Source organism: Vanacampus margaritifer, chromosome 1 (assembly GCF_051991255.1).
Source record: "Vanacampus margaritifer isolate UIUO_Vmar chromosome 1, RoL_Vmar_1.0, whole genome shotgun sequence".
Taxonomy (NCBI): Eukaryota; Metazoa; Chordata; class Actinopteri; order Syngnathiformes; family Syngnathidae; genus Vanacampus; species Vanacampus margaritifer.
In genome coordinates this window covers 5,387,899-5,407,599 of record NC_135432.1, presented here as the reverse complement: position 1 = coordinate 5,407,599, position 19,701 = coordinate 5,387,899, and the positions used below count along the sequence as shown (strand labels likewise).

Here is a 19,701-nt window from a genome sequence, read left to right as displayed (position 1 = left end):
TCTCCCTGTGGCATCACTCTTCCTCCAGTACTCTCATTCACGCATATTCTGTCTCTTCCCTTTGCTCATCTTCATTCCTTTCCATTCCAGTGCATTCCGCAACCTTTCTATGTTCCTCGCCTGCTCCCTGATTTCACTGCAGATCACAATCATCTGCAAACGTCCACGAGGAGCCCAGTCTCCTCATCTGTCCGCCTATCCATTGCTATTGCAAAGAGGAAGGGGTTTAGAGCTGATCCCTGGTGCACTCCCACCATCTTAAACTCCTCAACAGCACAACTCACTGCTCTTGCACTACTCCAACACACTTCTCTCTAGCCACAGGCTTTCTTATGCACTACTGCAGTTCTTCTCTTGTTCTTGAGATTGACAAAGTCACAGTTTAGCTACTTCTGACCTTCTATGTACTTTTCCATGACAACACAAATAATGCATCTGCAGTACTTCCTTCCTTGACATGAAGCCATGCTGTTCCGTTCCGTTCCGTCTTCAATTCCGCTTATCCGGGGGTCGGGTCGCGGGGGCAGCATCTTTAGCAGGGAAGCCCAGACTTCCCTCTCCCCAGCCACTTCGCCCAGCTCCTCCGACGGGAACCCAAGGTGCTCCCAGGCCAGCCGAAAGACGTAGTCTCTCCAGTGTGTCCTGGGTCGTCCCCGGGGCCTCCCGCCGGTAGGACATGCCCGGAACACCTCCCCAGGGAGGCGTCCAGGAGGCATCCGAACCAGATGCCCGAGCCACCTCAACTGGTTCCTCTCAACGTGGAGGAGTAGCGGTCGACGCTGAGTCCCTCCCGGATGACCGAGCTTCTCACCCTATCTCTAAGGGAGAGCCCGGCTACCCTGCGGAGGAAACTCCTTTCGGCCGCTTGTATCCGGGATCAGCTCCATGCTGTTGTTCACAAATAATTCTGTCCTGAGTCTTGCTTCCACTCCCCTTCCCCATAACTTCATTGATCCCAGCACACTTTGTTTATATTCCTCGGGCACGTTCTCGCCCTCCAGAATTCCATTTAAAAACCTGGTCTAAAGCTCCACGGCTCCTAACAGGTATGTCATAAGGACCAGCTGCCTTTCCATTTGCCATTATGTACGGCTGGCCATCTTGGCCAATTGATTAGGTACGCACAGGATTCTCGCCACTCCGCTCGCCCAGGGCGGCGGCCATCTTGGCCAATAGATTAGGTACGCCAAGGACTCTCTCCCCCTCACCCACCTGGGTCGGCGGCCATCTTGGCCACTTGACTACTACTAAAATTACTACAACTACAAGTACTACTAATACTACTACAACTACAAGTACTACTACTACTACTACGACTACAAGTACTTGCTACTACTAAAAGTCCTACTACTACTACTATTGCTACAAGTACTACATGCGTCTTTCCACCTTGCAAGAGTCAGCAGTCCCATTCAAAATTTCCGCAGAAATGTTTCTAGTTTTTAGTGCCTTTCTAAATTATTCCTTACCTTCCATTGTTATTTCATTTTTATAGTCTTAATCCTACTTTTGAATGATCTTTGAGGAGATGTGCAGAAGGTCACGTTGAAGAGACAACTACAAAGCTGATTTGTAGCGCTGCTTCTGACCACATGAAGTATTTGTTGGATTGACCGTATACCAACTAATTACAATGTCAACCAATGCATGTGATTTTATTGCACTGCCAGTAATGAGTAAATAGGTCCATCCAGCCATCTAGCGGTCGAGTAAATACAACAAGAATGTCAAAATAACTTTTCCTCTTGGGCTTTCACCCAACTTGCTCTTACGGTAACTCCCAATTACAGTATATTAGCGCTATGTCAACATTGAAGAGTCACATGCAGAAAAGTAGACAGCGGCACAGGCAGGCAGTCTCGAAATGAGATTTATTGGCAAAAATGACAACTCGAGGAGTACGGGAGCGAAATATTACGAGGAGCAAGCACACACACACACACACACGGATGGCAATCAACCGACAAGATTGAACAAAAGCAGAGGATCGAAGAACAAAAGACCAATCACAGAGGAGGACGATTTGGATGAGAAACAGGTGAGACTCATAAGACAAGTCACAAGACACAGAGCGACAGGAACATCATCTAACCCAGGATGTCAAACATACCGCCCGCGGGCCGGATCAGGCCCGCAAAGGGGTTTAATCCGGCCCGCCAGACTATTTTGTAAAGTAAAAAAAAAATATTGTAATGTCGCACCAATTAATCAGCCGGCTACAATCAAAACATATAAATTCAAATTTCATAAGCAGTTCTCAGATGAACAATGCAACTCGTACTGGATGTCATTATTTTACACACAATTTAGAGTTATGGTCATAGACTGACATAGATGTGTTAAATATAACACAAATTCAATAACTGATAATAAAAATGCATACGACAAAGATTAACGTCCTTATAACTTAATTAACTGCGCCACACAATGCATTCTGGGAACAATATATATGCAAAACAGATAGATTAAACACGTCCAGAACGCATACAGGCAAAGTGTTGCCGCGTTCCATTTTTGGAACAATCTGATGACACAGTTTGTGGCTGGCCCACAAACAGAGATAAAATCTGTGTATAATTAACGGCAATTGTTTTTAGGTTATATACTATTATTTTACCAATCCGGCCCACGGTAATATATTTTCCTCCATGCGGCCCCTGAGCTAATATGAGTTTGGCACCCCTGAAACAGGAACACATCCAACACAAATCCACAAACCACAAATCCACAAACCCGAATGAGAAAAAGTCAAACAATTAGAGGCCAAGCTTACACTCACATCACACAGATTCAACTCTGCCGAAATGACAACCATTCTGAAGTTGCAATGAGACAAAAGGCAGTAAGTAAAAGGAGGGAATAGAGCAATGGTGTTGCTGACTAAAACATAATACTTTCTCATACCAAAAAAAAAATGCTGCCCAACAAGCCCCTCAAGACTAATATTTGAAAAATACAAATGAAAACACATTCAATTCTGTAAAAAGGAATTTAATGAAGGAAGAGGTTGGATTTTAAAGTTTATCAAAGGTAGTGAAGGTAAATTACTAAATAAATTGTTAATTTTGGCTTTCCTGTATGATGGTGTACTGTAAATATGCATGGACCAATTACCCAGTTTAACAACTTATTGTGCTTTTAGAAAGTCATGGTTTAATTTAAATAACCGCTAATACTGGCTGTCTCAGGTAATGAGTTCTGTTCTTTTCTTCTTTTTCTTTTTTGAGGGGACTTTGAAGCAGGGAATGATATGATTGGCTACTTGCAGTATTGAGGAAACCAGCCGCCTCTTTGAAGTTGATTGCCTCCAATTAACTTTTTTTCCTTCTCCTTCTCAGTGAGCAAAGAGAGTAGTTACACATTGGGGGGGGCAAAACAAAAGATGTGCAATCATGGATGCTTTTTTTTTGCTCTGTTGATTAAATGTGCATTGCCTTTTATTTCTTCTTTTTAATGGTCCCAGCGGGTACTAGTTAGTCCCAAGGACACCATGAATAGTCCACAGGACTGTTGTAAAAAATAGCTCACCAGTGAGTGGAAACTGTGATTTAAGATGAATTAAAACAGGAGACTGTCAACATTTATTTAAACTTAACATGATACGTATTTCTTCTGTACCAAATTTCTATATTTTGCTTAAAAATAAAATAAGTTGTGTTCATTGGGGGGGGGGGGGCTGTTTTTATTTACCCACAATATTTCAGGGGGGGAAAAAAGGTCATTTAAGAGCTGTCATTTTAATACCGTACTAATTTTGCTCAAGGTTATCATACCGTCAGAAAAAAAGAATACACATTAACATTCTTTGAAAATATGTCAACATTACCAATTGCAAAATATCAGCATTTTCAGTGCTAGCACATTCAGTGTATTTTTGGAGCGTGTTGTCTTGAGCAGAGTCCATGTTGCTGGAAATTGTTCAGTCTTAGCATGTTTAACTTTTGCTGTGGTTTGATACGCAAATCTGGTGAAGTCATGTTGACGTCTAGATTTCGGGAAAATCCCCTCGTTGCGGATAGATAACAAGTCCTTCAGCATCTGTGAGGCAAGTGAAGGCATTTGAGGGAATCTTGTCTGGCACCAACAGGTTATTTTCTAAGTGGACTGAAACCAAGGTGGAGCCAGAATTTTGGGGACGACACACTTCCCACCGCCTCACCAGCCTGCAAACACAACATGCAACAATCGTTATAATAGTTTTGCGTTTTTCATTATAGGTAGTTTTTATTTTGATTTGACTTTTTTTTTTTTGCTAGTTTTAATTAGGGTTTTTGGAGCAGGTTTGTTTTCTTTCAATTAGTTTCTGTTTATTCAAAATTGTGTCATTTTAGTTTAATTTTGATTAGTTTTAGTTTCATTAAATAGATGAAGTTTTTGTTGCTTGCTTAATTAACTCATTCACTGCCATTGACGGCTATAGATGACAAAAATTCATTGTAACTATTTCTAACAAGATTTTCCACTTTGTTAACAAGAGTATGAAAACCTAGAAAAAAATATTGTACATTTAGAACAGATATAAAATTTGTGATTAATTGTGAGTTAACTCATGAAGTCATGCAATTAATTACGATTAAAAATGTCAATCGCCTACATTTTTTTAATTTTAATTAATCGCATGACTTCAATAGTTAACTCACGATTAATCATAAATTTTATATCTGTTCTAAATGTACAATTAAAAAAAAATCTAGTGAAATAGATGAAGTGATTTTTTTTTTCCACCCCCGGTAAATCACTGATTCACTGCCATTGACGGCTATTGACGTCAAAAATTCTAAAAAAAACTATTTCTATTAGTTTAACATTTTTTCCACTTTTGTTAACAAGAGTATGAAAACCTAGATTTGAACCTAGATGTGAGTTAACTATTTAAGTCGTGCGATTAATTACTATTAAAAAAAAATGTCGCCTGACTCGATTTAAAAAAAACTTAAAAGAGATTATTAAAAATTAGGGGTGTCATGCGATTAAATTTTTTTAATTGTAATTAATCACATGACTTCACTAGTTAACTCCCGATTAATCACACATTTTATATCTAAATGTACTAATAAAACAATTCTAGGTTTTCATACTCGAAAAATTTAACTAGGAAATCGTTCAAATTTTTTTACGTCTATAGCCGTTCATGGCAGTGAATGAGTTAAAAAAAAAAAGGAATGAAGCAAAAAAAAAGAAAAATGAAGGACATTTCTGCTATAATTAGTTAGTTTTAGATAGTTTTGTAAAAATAAGATTTGGTTTCAGTTTCCTCTTTAAAAAAATAAAAATAAAAAATAAAAATAAAAAATAAAAAATTCCATTAACTTAGTTTAAATTATTCCGCTAATTATAATAATCTTGTCAAACCCATAGAAAATAAAGAATTTGAATTGTCCCAACAGAACTGTTGGAATGCCTTTGTCTAAGACAAAACAAGTCCAAGTTTGTCAAACTGTTTATCATAGCAGATTACAATAAAATAATAATAATAATAATAATAATAATTGCAATCCCACCTGATATAGTTACTGTCCAGCCGCAGGACTTGCAGATTCTTAAACTGTCGAACCCAACGAGGGACCTCGCCCAGATGGTTGTCGTCCAACAGAAGCTCAACAAGCGAGCGGAAAGTTCCGACAAAAGAGCCCCGCTCGATACCCTCGTCCCGCAAAGCATTGTGGGAAAGACCAAGCGATTGCAGGCCAGGCCGTAGGTGGCGAAAGATGTTAGCGGGGATGTGGCTGATGTTGTTATGTCGGAGGTTCAGTTTGAGCAGACGGCGTGGAAGAATCATGGCCATTGACGTCAGCTGGTTGTGAGACAGGTCCAAGACTTCAAGTCTCCTGTGGGAAAAAAAACAATCAAGCATTTGGGAGTAGACTGGACTTGGTTTAACTCAGTCAATCACAGCCATTTTCACTGAAGCAACCCCCTTCGCTCCCGGCTGTTTTACTGGATTTTGACTTATTTTGCAAGGCCCACAGAATATTGTGTTCTATTGCTACAAAAACATGGAACCTATCAAAAGAAAGATTAGAGTCTCGTCTTTCATTGGGGGAAAAAATATATTTGTACCTGTTTCTGTTATGCAGAAATTAGCATTAGAATATAGCTAAGTTTCACCATTATTCACAAATCTGTTGAAAACACTGGGGAAAAGGAGCTTGTTGCAACATGGTCCTGGCTGATCTCTTATACTCTGCTGCCACCTGCTGGTCGTTTTTTGCAATTGCTTTAAGCCACCTCTTCATTTCAGAAGCTGCACCAAAGCCTTCTGTATGCTCTTGCATTTAAAAAACAAAACAAACAAAAACGTGGAAATAAGTTTTTGGGGGGAGTGAAGGACAAAGTATTAAAAAACGTGTTTACACGTTTTGGGGTTTGAATGAGTTAAGGACCAGGGGCCTCGTGGCACACTAAATGCAATAGTGCTATCTGCTACTGCATTTTCTGGTCACATACTGTAACACACATGTTGTCATGGTCACAGGTTGATGGAGCAGCAAGATGTCAAAAACATCAACAAAAAAACAAAAAAATTTCTAAAAAGCCCACACAAGGCAAGTCACTTGAGATTTTCCAAGATAGGAACACAAAGAACCACATAAGTCAAGCTAAGGAACAAGCAAGAGTGAACCAACATCGGAAACTAAACGCACACAGGCTAATGAAAGGACAAGAGACAGTTGCAGAAGACGCCCGGGAAAAGAAGCGGCTGATTGGCTGACACGGGAGGCGCAAAGCTGACGAGAGGAGATGGAGACAATAATGACACAACCAGCAGACACGCAGGGCAGGCATCAACACAAGACAGTAACACTCAATTCCAGGTACTCCAGTCCAAACCCAAAACACGGCGCCTGACGCGTGTACAGAATCATGAAAACACACAGAGGGTAAACTGTGAAAATGTTTCGTCTACGATTCTGAGCTCAAAGGCGTCTGGATTGGATCATCATTTATTTGTGCATTTGTTAGAAAAGTTAATTGCGGTCACGCAAACCGAAATTTGGACCTGTTTTGGGAAGAAACGAGTAAAAAAGACTCATCCAGACAGTTCTCGTTAACAAGTCCAGAAGCCAGGATCTGTCTGGCATGGCATTTGGGTGTGTCAGTCAGCGCCTTTGGCAAAGGTAATGTTCACTACCATTAGTGGCAAAAGCGCACCAACATTTTGGAGCAGTACTTTCACACACGTTCATGATTTCAACGAGACCATACGGAAGTACTTTTTGGAAGAATTACTCAACCCTGCAATCGGGCGCAACAGTGAAGCGTTTAATTACTCTCTCTTTACACGGTAGATTTTTAAAATGCTGCTGCCCTTATTTTAAATGTAATGGATTTCTGGAATTCATTGTCAAGAATGTTTATAGCAATGTGCCACTCAATGTAAAATAATAATAATAATAAAATAGCTTGAGATCGTGATGGCAAAATGAAGCTTCATGAAGCACTTGTGATTTTTTTTAAGTCCTCTAGATGGTGCTCTTGGTTGGAAGATGCAGTGGAAATTTAATACATTTCCATTGCACTAGCCTTTATATTTAAACCAAGAGCACCATCTAGGGGACTTAAAAAAAAATCACAAGTGCTTCATGAAGCTTCATTTTGCCATCACTAGCTTGAGAGTGCCTCGTTGTTGCAGCATGGAAAGCACTGTGATAACCGGGTGGGAAATATTCCAGCCACCAGGCTTTGTAGAGGTTTCCTCCAACCACTAGGGGTCACTAGGGAATTAGTTTTGGATTAATGTCTCGTGTACGTGAAGAAGTTTGCCATTTTGTTTGTTGCCTCCGGGACATGTTTGTGCCACAGTGCTATTCACAGTTCATATTAAGCGTATGACGCTATTCCTGTAAATCTATTTGTTTAATCTATTTTAAGTTTTAGTGCTTTCTACATGTTCCATAAGCTCTCTAGACCAATTATCAGCGCAGACATTCAGCATTTTAATGAATATCGGCATCGGCCATTTTGAAGAATCATACGGCGGATAATAGATCCATTAAAAAAATTGGAACTAATTATATTAATTTTCATAGATGCTTTTGACCCTGGGAACTCTCTGCACCACCTCTCTTTGTTAGAAAATTAAAACTAAGATAAGTAAAAAATGTAATACTTCAGTAGCAAACAATCGGGAGCTATTTACTTAAGTATTTATTTAACTTTTGAAGACATGCCCCTGGAAGATCCCTGAACTTTTTGTTAGATTTGTAAAACAAAGATGTCTATTGAATAAGATTTTTTTTTTTTTACTCCAATATTTTACGAACCCTAAACGTTGTTCAATAAACATATACTTAAAAATTTAAATAAATAAATAAAAAATAAAAGCGGTTTGTTTGTTTTTATGCTAAGTAAAGATAACAATATCCTGTAAGTATCTGTTAAAGCTGCAGCCTCTGTCATTGTTATTGAATATCCCATATGTGTTTCTTTTTGCAACTTTTCACAATATCTACTGCCTCTCAAGTACTTGACTGTCTTCTCTTTTTTTTTGTCCACAGTTTTGCTTTTCCTCGGCTCTCCCAGAAGCTCCCACTGTGGTTCAGAAGAATCCCAGGGAGCAATGGAAAAACCCACAGGAATTAACTATATTTATGCACACACACAAACACATTGAGACACGCAATTGCCCTCGCTCACACACACACGGCTGCTCATCTCCGTCGTACACATGGTCGTTTTCGGCCTGAGAATCTGTGACCGTGTGTAAGCGAAAAAAGAACATAAGAACATAATTTATAATGACTGACACTGATGATGGGAATTTGAAAGGAGCAACCGTAAGCTCTAATTTGTACTGGTATTTTATTGTGTGTGTGTGCGTGAGCGTGCACGTGTGTACGAATGCATCATAGCCTGATGTATTGGCACCGATGTCGAGATTAGCAAATGATCTGTCAGTGAATGTTTCTTTGGATGGGAGTTTATCTGCCACAAGTTTAGACCACGATCAGCATTACCATAAATCAAAACGCAGCCAATATAATCATCACATTTCCAAGAGGCACCTGCCTACCCCCTTGTGCCTGACACGGGAACTGCAGTGTGTTGTATGAAAACGCCATATGTGTAGATTAGTGATTCCAACCACTGTGAGATATCATCAGGTGTGCCGTGGAAAGTTACACAAAATCCCTTAACTCATTCACTGCCATTGACGGATATAGACGTCAAATATTCATTTTAACTATTTCTATTAGTTTAACACTTTTTCCACTTTTGTTAACTAGAGTATGAAAACCTAGAAAAAAATATTGTACATTTAGAACAGATATAAAATTTGTGATCAATCGTGACTTAATTATTGAAGTCATGCAATTAATTACGATTAAAAATGTCAATCGCCACATACTGACTTACCACATAAACAATTTCAATCTACACTTGTAGCCCTTACTATCGCTAAAAAAACAATTCTTGTTAACTGGAAAAATAAACAAACTCTGAATATCGACCAATGGTCTAACCTCCTCATAAATCACATTTTAATGGAAAAAAAAAAATCTGCCTCAAATAAAAACCAAATATCAAAATTTATAGAAACATGGTCTACGTATATAGAATTTTTTAACCTAATTCCGGTTACTTAATTCTGTCTGTTAGCGAGAGCCACTACATCGTGATAACTTACATTGATGTTTCTGCATCTGGCAATTTATTATTATATTATATTATTAGTATGGGATTTTTTTTTTAATGGGCTTTAGGTGAACTGATGAATACACACACGCTCGCACGCACGCACACACACACACACACGCACATACACATACTCACCCACATACAAAAAAAAGGGTATATATATATATATATGTATATATATATATATATATATATATATATATATATATATATATATATATGTGTGTATATGTGTATATATATATATATGTATATGTATTTAAAAAAAAAAAAAAAAAAAACATTTATTAAATTTTTTTAATTGATTTGTTGGATTTTTTTTTTAAAAAAAAAAGGAGAGCAATGATGATGTCAAATCGAATGAACAATACTGAGCTCTCCTGTGAAAAAAAAAAAAAAGTCAATCGCCTACATTTTTTTAATTTTAATTAATCGCATGACTTCAATAGTTAACTCACGATTAATCATAAATTTTATATCTGTTCTAAATGTACAATTAAAAAAAATCTGGGTTTTCATACTCTTGTTAACAAAAGTGGAAAAAATGTTAAACTAATAGAAATAGTTTTTTTTTAGAATTTTTGACGTCAATAGCCGTCAATGGCAGTGAATCAGTGATTTACCGGGGGTGGAAAAAAAAAATCACTTCATCTATTTAATCCAATGACGTATTGTGACAAACAGGACCATTACATGCTTTTCCACTAAATAAAAAAATCATTATTTCACCACCATTATTTAAGTATATACACTACAGTACAGAGTATAATTTTGTTTGCACGCATGAGCTTTTTCTGCGATCAACTATTTGCCATGATGACTCGTTAAACGTTGGGAAACAATGTTTGTGGATGGACGTGATTGGTTGGACCTACCGAAGGCTGCTCCAGACATGTTGGGGCAGTCCGCCCTCACGCAGGAGGTTATGACTCAGGTCCAACGTTTTCAAATGACTGCAGCCCCTCAGTGCTTCCTCCGTCACCTCCTCGATCAGATTTTCATCCATTTCTAAAGTCTGTTTCAAAAAAAGAAAAGTGCACATAGGAATAATGGTGCATTTCTTTATCAATTTGGGGTCGTCAAGGTTAGTTGAAGGGGAAGTCAAGTCAAAAAAATTCTTGCCAATATGTTTTATGCGGTCCCACTGGTCTAAACATGACATTCTGATTAATATTGTGTTTGCAGCAGATGATTTAAGCAGCAAAATACGACTGTTTTTATCTATATTAGGGGGCAGCCATTTTGCCACTTGTTAACTGAATTTTTTTTTAAATGGTCACCGCCTGAGATGGATAAAAACATGATTATGCTGCTTAATTCATGTTCCACAAATGCAAAAATATGAATCAAAATGCTGTGTTAAGACTAGTGGGGGCACATAGAAGAAAATAAAACACACTTAAAATTCACTGAATGAATTAAATAAGAAAAACATATCTGTAAACAATATCTATCTATCTATCTATCTATCTATCTATCTAGCGATCAGAACATATCACTCCGGTCCTGACTCCCAGTCAGCTGTAGATTAGATTTCAAAAATTCTGCTACTGGTCTATAAATCCCTGAATGGTTTGGGTCCTGAAAATATTCAAGAAATGCTGATTGAATACAAACCCAGCAGGGCTCTGAGATCTACAGACTTGGGCCAACTCGTGGAACCCAGAGTTCGAAGTAAACATGGTGAAGCTGCATTTAGCTGTTATGCTGCACACAAATGGAATAAGATGCCAACAGAAGCGAAGTCAGCCTTGAGTGTAAATGCTTTTAAATCCAGGTTAAAAAATTTGCTTTTTTTTTCACATACCTTAGATTAAGGTCTTTTAAACATTTTTAAATCATGTTTTTTTTTTTTTACTTTCTTACACTAAATGTTTTTAAAGTTTGCTATCTAATGTTTTATCAGTCAACGTATGTTGTTTTATTAAATTTTGTAAACAACTTTTGTTTTGTGTTTGCTCTGAATGTCGTTAACTACTGTGTTGATGTTTATAGGTGTTGTCTTTCCTTGTGTAAAGCACATTTATTTAAAAATAAAACTAAAGCTAAAAAACTAAAGTGAAGCAAACAAAGAAAAACGAATGAAAAGCTCATTAAAACTGACTGAATTTGAAAAACAAAAATCAAAATGAAATTAAAAATTAAAATTATAACTGTGGTGGTGATTGAACTTTGTTTTTAATTCAGGATTCAAGTTTGTGAAAACGCATTTAAAATGACAAAACACACAAATTTACAACTTATCCAATATAAAATTATTCACAGAACATACATTACTCAATATATGATGAAGAAAATGGGACTCTCAGACTCCGACATTTGTCTCCAATGCTTACAAAACACTACAGACACTTATGTTCATGCTTTATGGTTATGTACTCCGGTTATGTATTTCTGGACTAAAGTCTTAGAAAAACTTTCCGCTATTTTGGACTGTAGGATACCTTTATCTCCAAACTTGTGTTTGCTAGGTGACCTAACAACAACTGATTTACCACATAAACAATTTCAATCTACACTTGTAGCCCTTACTATCGCTAAAAAAACAATTCTTGTTAACTGGAAAAATAAACAAACTCTGAATATCGACCAATGGTCTAACCTCCTCATAAATCACATTTTAATGGAAAAAATATCTGCCTCAAATAAAAACCAAATATCAAAATTTATAGAAACATGGTCTACGTATACGGAATTTTTTAACCAAATTCTGGTTACTTAATTCTGTCTGTTAGCGAGAGCCACTACATCGTGATAACTTACATTGATGTTTCTGCATTTGGCAATTTATTATTATATTATATTATTAGTATGGGATTTTTTTTAATGGGCTTTAGGTGAACTGATTAATACACACACACTCGCACGCATGCACGCACACACACACACGCACATACACATACTCACCCACATACAAAAAAAAATATATATATATATATGTGTGTATATGTATATATATGTATATATATTTAAAAATAATAATAATAATAATAAAAAAACATTTATTAAATTTTTTTAATTTATTTGTTTTTTTAAAAAAAGGAGAGCAATGATGATGTCAAATCGAATGAACAATACTGAGCTCTCCTGGGAAAAAAAAAACAACTTTATTTTTTAAAAAAAAAAGAAAAAAGTTTGCACCTGCAGAGTGCGGGGAAGACCGCGTGGGAGAGAACGGAATCTGTTATTCTCCAGTTTAAGGTGACGAAGCCCCTTGAGAGGTTTGAATGCTTGAGGTGACACCCCACCCTCATGCAAAATGTTGCCTTCCAGCTCCAGGCTCAAAAGGTTCGTCAACCCTAAAGGCAGAAAACCCATGTTTACTAGAATTTGCATATTGACGCTTGTTTAATGTGGGACAACGTCTACCTGCGAAACAATGAGGGGAGAGGCTGTGTAGCTTGTTGTTGCTCACGCTCAGTTCTTCCAGAGCCGGCGGCAGCGTGGGGATGGCGGTGAGCTGGTTGCCATCTAAGTTCAGCTTCCTCAGAGAGGTCAAGTTCTAAAGAGCACACATCAAAAAGAGCCGTGAAACGGCCAAAGAACAAAATAGATGCTTGTCATTTTCATCCTGAAAATGGAATTACAGAGTTGAGAGAAACGAAGCAAGTGAAAGAACGCCAAATAAGTCCGCGCAAGTCTTCTGTATCATCTATCATGTTGTATTTTTGGTACAGCCTATCAATGTGGCATTGAGCGAAAGCCGCCGCGGTTGATGCGTGTCATCTAAAAGCTGTGGACTGGATCCATTGCAGTGTCCCTTGAGCCAATCCATCAGTCCTCTGTCATTACTGGGATGTGAGCGGGGGCGAGGGGGGGAAAAAATCCCCTAAAAATAATTCCCTTTCCTCCACGTCATTGGCTGCAGCTGTTTTCCGACAAGTCGGCGCAGCCAATGGCGGAAAAGCGCTCTGGTGGCGGTGTGTAATGATTGGTCGGCCGCTCGAGTGTGGTCAGGATCTTTGTGTGCGTTTGGCCTGTGGTCAATTTGAGGTTGGACCAACGGTTATTCTTAGAAAGGATGAGTTAATGTGATTCCCAGCACTCACTCTCAAATTATTGTAATCATCCAGGATTAAGACTGGCCTTTGATTTTAATGAGATGCAAGGGCCTTTTTGAATTTGACATCCATGAAATACATTGAAAACTTACTTATATGGAACAAGATGCCGCTCCTATGCGGAAATAACTTCATCAGAATGCTGTGCATGCCGATGTTATCACAAAGTTGCGGTTGGTCTGGTTTGGAATCGACAGTTTCGATCCCGAGGCTTTCAAGGGCATCAATTTGACTGCAACTGCTCGGCCAAGACATCATTTCTTCACATGATCTTCACAGTATGACGTTTTAGCCACGAGGTACATAGACATTTTTTTGTGGGTGGGTGCACTATTTTGAGTAACTGGAAAGACGTGTAGGTACAAGGCTACTCACAGACAGCGGGTTTCGGCTGAATGAATCATCATCCAGTTGGTTTTTGCTCAGGTCCAGGGATTCCAACTTTGGCACGCCGGAGAAAATGTCTGGAGGAAGGACTCTGATGTTGTTCTCTTGGGGAGATAAAGATGCAGGACAGTGAGCTTGTGTGATACGGAGGTCGTTGCATTATGCAGGCAAAAGTATTGGGACACATGGCTATTATGTCTACGGAATAGAAACAATAGTGCCTGTTACTCTTTTACAGGTAAACTGTATAAAAAAAAAATAATAAAAAAAAATGGGTGAACTCAAAATTTCAATTTCACACGGAAGCAGAGACGGCTTCGTTCCTCAAACAAATCTCAAACACACAGAAGCATTTCAAGACTTGCGCGTGTCCAAAAGAAGACGCTGAGGACGTTTAACGGCTGTAATGTATATGCCAAGTCTGGAGTGGCGCTGTAGCGCAGCCACAGGGAGTTAACAGAAAGCGTAGAAGAAGAATCAGCAAAAGAAGAAAAACACTCCCCCCCCCAACTTAATTGCAATCTACAGAACAAACATGGCTTTGAATGTATCGAAACAATATGAAAAAGACGAACACAGGAGAAGTGACAATGGCGGGTGATTCAAGTACAACACCGCTTGTTAAACGTGGGAATAAAGAAGCAAAATATTTTGATGCAAAAGTATAAGCAAGCTAAGGATGCAGCGCACAACGATTACGGCGCGGCTCTCCGACCTTTGTTGTTGACAGATTGACGGTTCGAGAATTGGCGCATACGTCATCAATCTGCGACCATTACGTCATCACCGGAGACGTATCCTGCATATGGTGTCCAGACTGACGCGTACGGGGCGCGTTTTGAAATCTTACCACTCTAGAGCCAGGTTTCAAACGTGATCGGTTTCAAGCTTCGAAACCGCGCCGTCGTATAGACGAACTGCCTAAACGGTAAGAAACTTGTGAGGATACATTGAAACTGGCTTTCGTATGGACAGGGCCTTAAATTACTGTTTTAGCCACACAAAAAAGTTGTGCTTTTGACAGTGTGCAATGGCTGAATAATTTCTCGTGTCGAGTTATGTCTGTCAAAAGAACATTTTGTCGTAATGCTGCAGGCAAGGGGGTGAAAGGGTGGGGGCGCATAATTCATTCATAAAAACGAAAGAAAAGCTAGTGAAAGAAGCAGCATTGGCACGTATAAGACAGGTCCAATGATGTATTGATAATTGAAAGCGACACACCTCCCACATCCAGCTTAGTGGCCCCCGAGTTGCGGATGATTGGCAGGTGAGTCATGCCGACATCCCTGCAGCTGACTTCACTCATGTCAGTCTGACACTGACCCACGGGAGACTCTGGTGAGATGCTCTTTGTTTCAATATGACTGCCAGGAGCTTCAGTGGCCTCTTCTTCCTCCTCCTCCTCCTCCTCTTCCTCATTCCCTTCTTCTTCCCCTTCCTCTTCCTTGAGACAAGCAAGTCAGTAATGTGCATAAGTAAAATCAAAAACAACTTATTTTAATAAGTTTGAACCTCTTCCTCCTCCTCTTCCTCATCATCATCATCATCATCATCATCGTCATCATCATCGTCGTCGTCGTCATCATCATCATCATCATCTTCCTCCTCCTCCTCTTTCCCTTGATCCATGAGTTGCCTCTTCTCAGCATGAAACTCCTTCAGTAGAGCAATTAATGTGCTGCTCGCCTCGTCTCCTTTTTTGTTTATCCTCCATCCCGCCAGGGGTCGCCCTAAACCTGCCTATCAACAAAGCAGTGTTTCTCAACCGTCACGTCCGGTCACAACGCACACCACCAAACACAAAAAGAATGTGTCATTCCAGAGATGGCGGACATTCAATTTTTTTTGTCCCGCACATGAAATTGTAAATAGTAAAACAACAACAACAAAAAATGGGTAAATTAAAATGGGTAAAATGGGTAATTGCAGTCGTACAAAAGTTATTCTCATTTTGAAAACACCAAATAGCTCTTCAGCAGCCCATTAAATGCCCCCTCCCCTTCTTTTTTTCCTTTTTTTTTTTGCCCATGACCAATTTACATCTCAAGCACAACACACGAAATTATTTTTAACTTTTTTGGGGACGACTTTTTTTGATATGACGTCCTTGTAATTGCCACAATTTTTCATCAGTGCTACTGGAGGGCCACACACTTAACCTAACCACCAGATGTATGACAAGAATGCCACTATATGGACAAATTACATTCATAAGTGCAAAATACATATATTTATTTTTAGATAGTAAATTTTTCAATGCATGCATAAAAGATCTGCTATTCAACGACAAAAGGTTTGCAACAATTAGCAAACAACAATATAACAACATATGTGTCGGGTTTTTCCAATGCAAAGGGCTTTCTTGCATAAATTACCATTCAAGGACATCACAAAATTACTTAACAACTTAAAGTGCAATAATAACCCATTTTGTGCATTTTTTTCTCCACAAAAATTAACTCACTGAAAACACTGATTTTATTTTTTTATAAGGATTAATTGGGTGTGTAAAAATAAAAAATAATAATCCTTTTTAATAAGAATTTTGAGGGGTATTTATTTATTTATTTATTTATTGGGATTTTGCCTTTTATTGATTTAATTCATCAAGGGGCCATTCATTCAGTCCCTGATTTGTGTAGTTTCACGTTTTGATTAATTGGGTGTGTAAAAATAAAAAGTAATAATCTTTTTTAATAATAATTTTGAGGGGGATTTATTCATTTATATATATATATTTATTTATTTATTGGGATTTTGCCTTTTACTGATTGAATTGAATCAAGGGGCCATTCATTCAATTGCCTATCCCTGATTTATGTAGTTTCACGTTTTGTAACCAACACACTGAGGACAAGTCAAACGTTGGACTAAGTTTAACACCCCGTACTAAGGTAATAAATATTACAAGTCGACATTTCTACAGACATACATACGCAGGCAGATAAGTGAGTATCATGTCTTACTATTCTATATGCAAACGAGTCCACTGTGGCTGCATGTTTCCTCTTCCACCAGGCGTCTCTCTTTTGTCTCTGAATCTTCAGGTTTTGGGGGTCCTGGTGTTGCTCGTCTGTTTGCATCAGGACATAATCGTCTCCTCTTTCCTCACCTTTGAAAAATAGAAACATTTAAGGTATTTTCTTATTCATTCTTATCATTTCTTATTCATTGGAATAGTATGAGCTTGATCCAGAACTTACCTGCAAGAAAAGACACACCAGAATCTGATAACGTCATCCTGGTACGAATCCCAGTTTCTGGGGTTGCAGTTTTTTCCAATTGAAGCGACTGTCCTACAACTTTGTCATGTGACATGCTTTGTCCGGATAAAAATGTGCCACTCAGCCAAATGAGCACTACCCATGACCGTGGCATTATTGAATATTCCTTCACTTATTTCAGTTGAATCAGGACGTCAGCTGAAGTCCCCAAAAAAAGAGCAGCCAAAAACTTTTGAAAATAAAATGTTTTTTTTTTTTTGTTCCTTTGTTTTCCAAAGTGTGAGACGATGAACGCTGCAAGGGAAAGAAAAAAAAAAGTTTCTCCGCTATGGTTCACTTTACTGCAGCCTTGCCAACTCAGTGACTACTGCATGTACAAGGGTACAAGATGGGAAGGAGTAATGTTGTAGGTGGAGAGGTGTTTTTTTTTTTTTTTTTTTAAATCTCACATTGTTAATAGAGGCCCATGTTCGACCAAGCATGAAATACACAGACCCGCCTGACTCCTCCTCGTCTCCTCTCTTACTTCTTCTTCCTCCCTCCTGTCTGCCTCACACTTGCTAAAAGCAGACATTTGACCCAGAGGTAAACATGGCATGCATATGTTCATTCTGTGGGAATTATTTATCTATTACATCATTTGGTTTTACGCTTGGAAAAGCAATGTTGTGTTATCCCGCTGAATATTGACATACTAGGTGTGCAGTGTGCTTATATTGGGTCTTTTCCCAGAAGAGGTGGATTCTTTTCTTTTTTGGGCTGTGGGTTCAAGTTAAAGTCAACCTTGTTTGGCCAAGTTCCACTAACATCCATGTATGAAAACAAACACCTCTATGCAGAAATGAATGATGACACCGACCATCTTTATGTTCCCAATGGATGTACTTCATGTGCATGCACACAATTTGACACAGTGCTGCCTCAACTCATCACACCAGGAAGGTGCCACCAACTGGGTACTGTCATTGCGGGTTGACACCTGCCCACAGGAACACTGCAGTCGTCAGCAACTCCACGCACTCCCCCATATATGTCAAAATGTGTGCCCAAATAGTAAAGTCACACAAAACAGATTAGAACATTTGTTGGAAATGTGCATTGGGTCATGTGCTACAGACAAATGGCAAAATGGAAAAACGCCAGAAGGGGAAGGAAAGTGGTGACTAAAGTTGTTTCAATTTAAAGTTCCCTGAAAAGGCAAGAAGACTAAAAACAAAGTCTACAGTAAGTAAAAATAATAAATAATACAAATCCTCAGATATGACTTCCATTTTAGACATCTAGATGGTTGGGCAGAGTTCAATGTGAGACTTTACTGTATTGTTATACATAGCCCACTAATTGGATCCTTCCTTCTGAATTAGTTATCTATAATCATTCAAATTATGGCAAGCTGTGCAATAATCAAGTCGAGGAACATCAAATCATGCGTGTTTGTGCCATTTTTCAAATATTTCCATGTTCTTAACTCAAAGACAAGTGCAGGTCTCAGCAGGGCTTCAATGCATTTGACTTACCAATTGTTTGTTTTGTGATGAGGTCAGGAACCGGGCTATGGGTGTTGACTAGTTGATTCATGAACAAAAATAATCCTTTCAGCTCGAAATATTGTAGAATATCATAAATAATGCCAATAACAGAACGCTTGAAAAACCTCAACAAGCCGAGAGGCCTGCCTATAGCTTGTCTCCCCTCCCACAAACACACACAACCAGAGCTAAGGCCGCCATCTTGCTTTTTTTTCCCAGAAGGTAGTGCACACATCTAAATGTAGTAGCCATACCTTGCCAGTGGGGGCATATAAAACATAAATGACCACACTACGGTTAAGGCTTGAAAAAAACAAAGCAAAAGTAACACAAAAAGTACAACTTGCATACTTGCTTATTTCAACTTAATTAGTCTTCTCTATGAAATCAGTAACTTTGTAATTCTCCCTTTACAGATAATGGCTCTAGCAATGCATCTGACTTTTTTGCTTTTTTTTGGATGGCAATATGCCATCAGGCAAAAAGATGACCTATTCTAATACTTTGCAAACATCTGCCTTGTTCATGAACATTTTGGCTCACAAGTGAATTCTTCAGGGTTATAATGGATGTATCCATGATACTGTAGTTATTTTTTGACTTTTAATTTCAGTTTTTGAAGCAGGTTTCCCCCCCCCCCCTCCATTATCCATAGATGAATTGCAGCAACAGCTAAATTACCACATTCAAAAACCAACCTGCACGCTCATGTATTATATTGAAAAACTGGCATTTCCACTAAAATCGGTTTAATAAAATTAATGTGGGTTTGAGTTTGTTAAATTATTGTTGCCATTAACTACAATAACCTCGATCCATACATCAGAGCTGCAAAGCAACCATCAAATTCACTTCATCAAA

The 19,701-nt window shown here is 38.5% G+C and overlaps 1 protein-coding gene across 6 annotated transcripts in view; it reads right to left on the bottom strand.

The window, feature by feature from the left end:
• The window catches only part of bgnb (biglycan b), a 45,670-nt gene extending 26,637 nt beyond the window's left edge, over positions 1 to 19,033 (bottom strand). For 2 of the 6 annotated variants that reach the window (XM_077547719.1, XM_077547728.1), the window contains exon 1: positions 18,829 to 19,033. Coding sequence is in view for 4 of the 6 variants with exons in the window: in XM_077547690.1 (XP_077403816.1) it covers positions 3,986 to 4,163; positions 5,502 to 5,828; positions 10,515 to 10,654; positions 12,781 to 12,938; positions 13,009 to 13,141; positions 14,076 to 14,191; positions 15,309 to 15,531; positions 15,600 to 15,827; positions 17,054 to 17,199; positions 17,291 to 17,465 (1,824 nt within the window). In the remaining 2 variants the exon portion in view is untranslated. Of the gene's footprint in view, positions 1 to 3,569; positions 4,164 to 5,501; positions 5,829 to 10,514; positions 10,655 to 12,780; positions 12,939 to 13,008; positions 13,142 to 14,075; positions 14,192 to 15,308; positions 15,532 to 15,599; positions 15,828 to 17,053; positions 17,200 to 17,290; positions 17,606 to 17,760; positions 17,872 to 18,170; positions 18,291 to 18,828 lie in introns of those variants that run through there. The other 4 variants (XM_077547690.1, XM_077547682.1, XM_077547700.1 and 1 more) reach the window with 4 other exon arrangements.
• Between the last annotated feature and the right edge of the window lie 668 nt (positions 19,034 to 19,701).